The sequence below is a fragment of the Hipposideros armiger genome, unplaced genomic scaffold (assembly GCF_001890085.2).
Source record: "Hipposideros armiger isolate ML-2016 unplaced genomic scaffold, ASM189008v1 scaffold_64, whole genome shotgun sequence".
Lineage (NCBI taxonomy): Eukaryota > Metazoa > Chordata > Mammalia > Chiroptera > Hipposideridae > Hipposideros > Hipposideros armiger.
Window position 1 is genome coordinate 1031438 of NW_017731414.1, and position 5478 is coordinate 1036915.

Genomic DNA, 5478 nt, shown 5'->3' on the forward strand with positions numbered 1-5478 from the left:
AATTCCCCAGCACTGTTCCCATCCCCCCAATTCCCCAATAAAAATCTTTAAAAAAAAATGAAATTAGCTTTACTGAGCAACAGCTTTTCTTTCCCACAAGCATTTATTGGGGACCTGTGTGCCAGGCCCCTGTGATAAAATGTTTGTTCAACATCACACCAACCTGGAAGGGATTATTCTCCCATTTTGTGGATGCGAAAACTAAGGCCCTCAGGGGTCTAGCGCCCCAAAGTCACGGACTCCCAGCTCTGCGAGACTGAAAACGGGCGAAACAGAGCTTCTGGAGGCTGGAACTGTTAACTGTGCGCGCTGATGGGCTAATAGAGGCCACCTCCGCAGAGGGTTCCCCTGCCGGCACCTCGGGTTCCTCCGAGTCTTAGCTCCACCCCCTCCAGCAGGGGGTGTCGCGTTTCCCAGCTTTGAAGCGAGATAATGGCACACCCCACGGCCTCCACCCGCCCCGGCCCTTATCGGCTGCCCCAAGCCCTGCCTGAGCGTCATTAGGGGTCGCGAGCCCGGGGAGCGAGCACTGAAGCTCTCCAACCCCGATGTAGGCGCGCTTGCGGAGCGGACCAGCCAGGCTAGTGTCCCAGTGCGGCAAGCGAGTGCAGTGACCCGAGCCGAGGGGTGGGGTGGCGCTTGCGTACAAGGGCGAAGCGGGAAGTTTGAAATTGGCAGGCCGAGCAGTGGGTCTGAAGGACCGCGCGGGCATGGGCACGGCTGAGGGCCTGGCGCGACGGCTGCGGACAGCGCTGCGGGAAGAGGAGCCGCGGTGAGGGCGGGGCCCGGGGCGTAAGGGCCGGGAGGCGGGGAGAGGGTTGCGGTCTACTCTGACACCCTGACGGCAGGGCAGTGGAGGAGCTGTTGCGCCACGGCGCGGACCCCAACCTGGTGCTCGCGGATGGCGTGGCGGCTGTGCACCTGGCGGCCGGAGCCCGGCATCCGCACGCTCTGCAATGTCTCGAGGCCCTGCTACGTGGAGGCGGGAATCCAAACGCTCGGTGAGGAGGGCCTGGGCCCGAGGTGGAGTCTCCCGCGCAAAGGTGGGGTCTCGCGAGTCAGAAGGCGAAGCCTGGGAGTCCGGGAGAGGGCGTCCCACGGTCCAAGGGCGGATACTCGATGCCCGAGGGCCGAGGTTGAGGAACCTAGGGAAGGCACCTGAGAACCCAAGGTCGGGGGCGGGGATCCCAGACATTGGGTGGGGTTGCGTTGGGGCCAAAGTGGGGATCAAAGGTTCGGATCTGGGGGTAGAATCTCCAAGGTCAGAGAGCACAGTTTTGGATCCCAGCCTGAGGGAGTAGGATCTGGATTCCGAGGGTGGTTCCTCAGGCTGGAGATTGGAGATGGGTGGCTGAGGCCAAGACTCCTGGGCGGAGATCGAGTTTCCTCCTCTGCTGACCGCTCCTCTGCTTCTGCCCCAGATCCGCCGAGGCGCTGACACCGCTGCACGTGGCCGCCGCCTGGGGCTGTCTCAACGGCCTGGAGCTACTGCTGAGACAGGGAGCGGACCCGGCACTTCGCGATCAGGTAAGGGGCCCTTGCGTCGGGACCGCCAGGGACGGAGGGAAGAGGGCCTCGGGCGCCCCCTGCTGACCATGCTGCCGCAGGACGGACTCCGGCCGCTGGACCTGGCGGATCAGCAGGGACACCAGGACTGTGCACGCGTCCTGAGGGAGCACCAGACGCTGACCAGGTCCCTTACCCGGACCCGGGCGGAGACTCAGGAGCCGGAGCCGAAGCCGGAGCCTGGCCGTGAGTGGGGCCTGCGCAGCCACAGGGGCTTGGCCTCTAGACTAGCTTAGCGTGTCTCTATCACTGATGTCCATTGTCTCCCGCTTGTTCTGTCTCACTTCCAGTGTCTTTGGTCAGCTCTGTCTGCCTTCACTCTCTCTTTCTTCTCTCTTTGACTCCAGCCCCCTCTTTTTGTCTGATCTGACTCCCATTTCTGTCTCTGGCTTTCCCCTCCATTCCTCTCTGACACCCCCTCATCATCTGCTTCAGGCCCAGGCCCCAGGGGAAGGGGGCTGGACGCCAGCCCCTCTGGACCTCCTGATGTGACACTGGACTCTACAGCACTGCGCAGAGGTGATGGCAGGGACAAGCGCCTGGTGGCTGGCCCTGGAACCCCCAGCCTCTTTGCCCATCCTGAGGTTGCTGACAAGGATGGCAGCTTGGATCCCCCCCCAGGGCACTGGGACTGCAGCTCAGATGCCTCCTTTGTCATGGCAGTTGAGGCCTCTGGAGCCAAGGACCCAGCCCCTCCCACTGTCCCCTCGGCCGGGTCATTGCCCCAGGCCAGGCAGCGACTCCTGCCTGGGGTCCGACCATCCCAGAGGGTGCCAAAGTCTCCTGGTACCCCACAGCTGGTGCATGGAGATGTCATGGCAAGCAAGGAGGCTGAACTGAATGCCCATCTGCAGGCCCTGACTCTGTCCTTGCCACAGGCCTCCCCCTCTCCCACATACCAATTAGGTGCAAGCCCAACCCACAGCTCGCCTGGGAAACCACTGCCTGGACCCTCCAATTTCCACTTCCTAAGGGACGACCAGTGGTCCCTCGACAGTGATGTGGCCGCCCTCTGGCTGACAGAGGATGAGGCGAGCTCCACAGGTGACAGGGACCCTGTTCCTTCTTGCTGGTGCCTGCCGGTCCCCGCCATGTCTGACCTGGAGCTGCTGCAAGGGCTTCGGGCACTGGGTCAGAGCCCAGGCCCCATCACGCCCTTCACCCGGCCACACTACCTCCGCCGGCTACAAGAAGCCCATGCTGCTTCCGGTTAGTCCCTCCTGAGTATCCAGAGTTCAAGGAACTTCCAGAAGTCCCTGGAGACTCCTGGCTCTCAGTCCCACTTCTCTTTTCATCTTTGGGAACCACCTCTTCCTGTCTTCCTTGACTCAGTTTCCCCTCCTAGGCCAAGACTTTTCAGGGCACAGTCCAGAGCTGGCTGAAGCCCTGAGGACAGGCCAAATCCCAGATGCCCAGGCAGATGAGGATGCACTTGCTCAGCAGTTTGAGCGTCCAGATCCCAGCAGAAGATGGCGGGAGGGGGTCATGAAGTCCAGCTTCACATATCTGCTGCTGGACCCCAGGTACTCAGGGCAATAGTGGGACCCAGAAGTGAGAGCTGGAAAATTCTGGGATTGGTTCTTATATGCTGTGTGTCTTCAGGAAGGGAACTGGCCCTCTCTGGTCATCAGCTTCTTTATAAAAGACAGCTGGATCTAATTCGGGCTGCTGAGTCTTTGGGAAGCAGCCACCACTCTCTGCCCTATAAAATGGGGGTCACTGGATGTAGGTTCAGTTTGCTCTATGACCTTAGAGACTTTCTCTAGGACAACGCTTGTCACTTTTCCTCTCTGATCCACCCCCTTTCATCCAGGGAGACTCAGGACCTGCCAGGCCGAGCCTTCTCACTGACCCTGACTGAATGCCTTCGGACTTTTGTTCATGCCATCTTCTATGTGGGCAAGGGGACACGAGCCCGGCCGAATGTCCACCTCTGGGAGGCCCTTGGCTACCATGGGCGGCCAGGAAAACAGGTGTGAAAATAAGGACCTGGGTCAGGGCAGAGGCAGCCAGGTTGCGGACAAATAGAGGAAGGAGGGGATTAGGGGGCAGACCCTTGACCCCATCCTGGACCCCCCAGGCCTGCCCCAAGGTGCGCCAGATCTTGGACATTTGGGCCAGCGGTCACGGCGTTGTTTCCCTGCATTGCTTCCAGCATGTGGTCGCTGTGGAGGCTTACACCCGAGAGGCGTGTCTTGTGGATGCTCTAGGTGAGTGCCTAGCTTGCGTGGTGGGGGTTGCAGGAAGGGCACTTGATCTACCAGTTCCCTCACCCCTTCCCCCTTAGGGCTGTTCATTCATTCAGTAAGCAATTATTGAACATCGACTATGTACCTGCACATGCACATATTTGTTCCTTGGTTTATCCCTGCTTGAGGGCAATACAGTGAGTTCACTGGCACATACTTACTTCTACGGGAGTTTGCTGAGGCTGTCCCTGTGACCTCATCCCTAATCTCTCCAGGGATCCGGACACTGACCAACCAGAAACAAGGACACTACTATGGAGTGGTAGCAAGCTGGCCACCTGCCCGGCGCCGCCGCCTGGGAGTGCATCTGCTACACCGCGCCCTCCTTGTCTTTCTGGCTGAGGGTGAGCGAGAGTTGCGACCCCAGGACATCCAGGCCCACAGCTGAGCACTTAGAAATTGGCCATCCAGCCTGGGTAGAGATCACAGTGTTTGAATGGTCCATGTGCCCCGTGCTGAGAGCAGCCCTCCATCTCTAGCTCTAAAAGGCTGGTGGAGGGGACAGCAGGCAGATCTCCCCCTCAGATTAAGGGAGGACTTTGTTACAGATGGAACTGCTGGATAGGTAGTGAGCTCCCCGTCACGGGAGGAGAACAAGTAGACCAGAAGGTTTTTTGGAACATGCCAGTGCTTTTGCAGTTTGGTCCTGCCTGTGTGGGCAAAGTCCACTTTTATCTCCCAGACAAAGGGCACCCACATTGTGGACTGGGAGCTTCTTCAGCCATATGAAGGGAATCTGCCCAGCTCAAGAGCCGGGTTCTGCTGCTAGCCACCTGTGGTATCTCAGACCAGTAATCTGTCTTTCAGAGCCTCAGCTTCCTCAGTTGTACCATGGGGACTTTGAGAGGTCCTAGCCCTGGTGTCATTGTGGGGATCCGATTAAATGAAGTCATGCATTAGGGTGTGGCTCAGAACCCTGCACTGAGCCAGAGGTGGCCCAGGTGGAAAGTCTCCCTGGGGAGGGAGGTGCCCTGATGTTCTTGAAGGGCTGTGTGTGGTGACAGGAGGCGAGGGAAGGGGGGGCGGGGTTGGAGTTGGGTGTGAGACACCAGCTCTCCAGATCACTGTGCAATGCAAGCTTTCTGGTGTTGTTTCCCTGAACCTGTTTCTTCTTCCGCTATAAAAATGAGTTCAAAAACCCCAATTTCTGATGATGCCCTGTGAATTCATACTATCCACATATGCAAAGAGCTTCAGTAAAATACCAGGCCGGGGAGTTGATGAAGTGTTGGCAGGATCATTTAAATTTTCCAGAAGTTGCTTCTTCAAAGCTACCAATGGGTTTAAGCACTGGGGGAGTTCCGTTGACTCATTTGGTTCACCACCTGCCCGTCATTGCGACTCAGCCAACCAGGTCCTGCAGGGGGCGGGCTGTAACCTGGACAGAGGTACACCTGTCCGGGTTCCTCTACTGCGGAGCCCTTGGCTCTCCCTGGGAGGAAATGGCATGTTTTGTAATTAGGTACCCGGCCTCTGGAGGGGGCCTGGGCACTACCACTTCAGTTGAACTGTAGAAATCTCTCTCTCTGAGCTGACACCAAATCTTCACAGACACCAAATCTGATAAAGGGACAGCAATTAACACAGTGTGCCATGTGCCCAGGAATTCACAAACAGGTTGCTGGGAAGTAATCCAGAGACCCCCAAAAGTCCCCAAAGAGGT

General features: G+C 58.4%; 1 protein-coding gene across 2 annotated transcripts; it reads left to right on the forward strand.

Moving 5' to 3' along the window:
• The first annotated feature begins 412 nt into the window (after nt 1–412).
• Nucleotides 413–4937, forward strand: ANKLE1 (ankyrin repeat and LEM domain containing 1). Of its 2 annotated transcripts, none has more exons than XM_019642042.1 (9): nt 413–772; nt 849–1001; nt 1422–1527; nt 1608–1752; nt 2002–2775; nt 2912–3089; nt 3380–3539; nt 3647–3776; nt 4031–4937. In XM_019642042.1, the coding sequence occupies exons 1-9, from the start codon at nt 711–713 to the stop codon at nt 4201–4203; spliced, it is 1881 nt and encodes a 626-aa protein (XP_019497587.1). In that variant the 5' UTR covers nt 413–710; the 3' UTR covers nt 4204–4937. The 2 variants fall into 2 exon arrangements, with proteins under 2 accessions (XP_019497587.1, XP_019497588.1); XM_019642043.1 differs by having other exon boundaries at nt 3722–3776.
• Nucleotides 4938–5478: the final 541 nt, after the last annotated feature.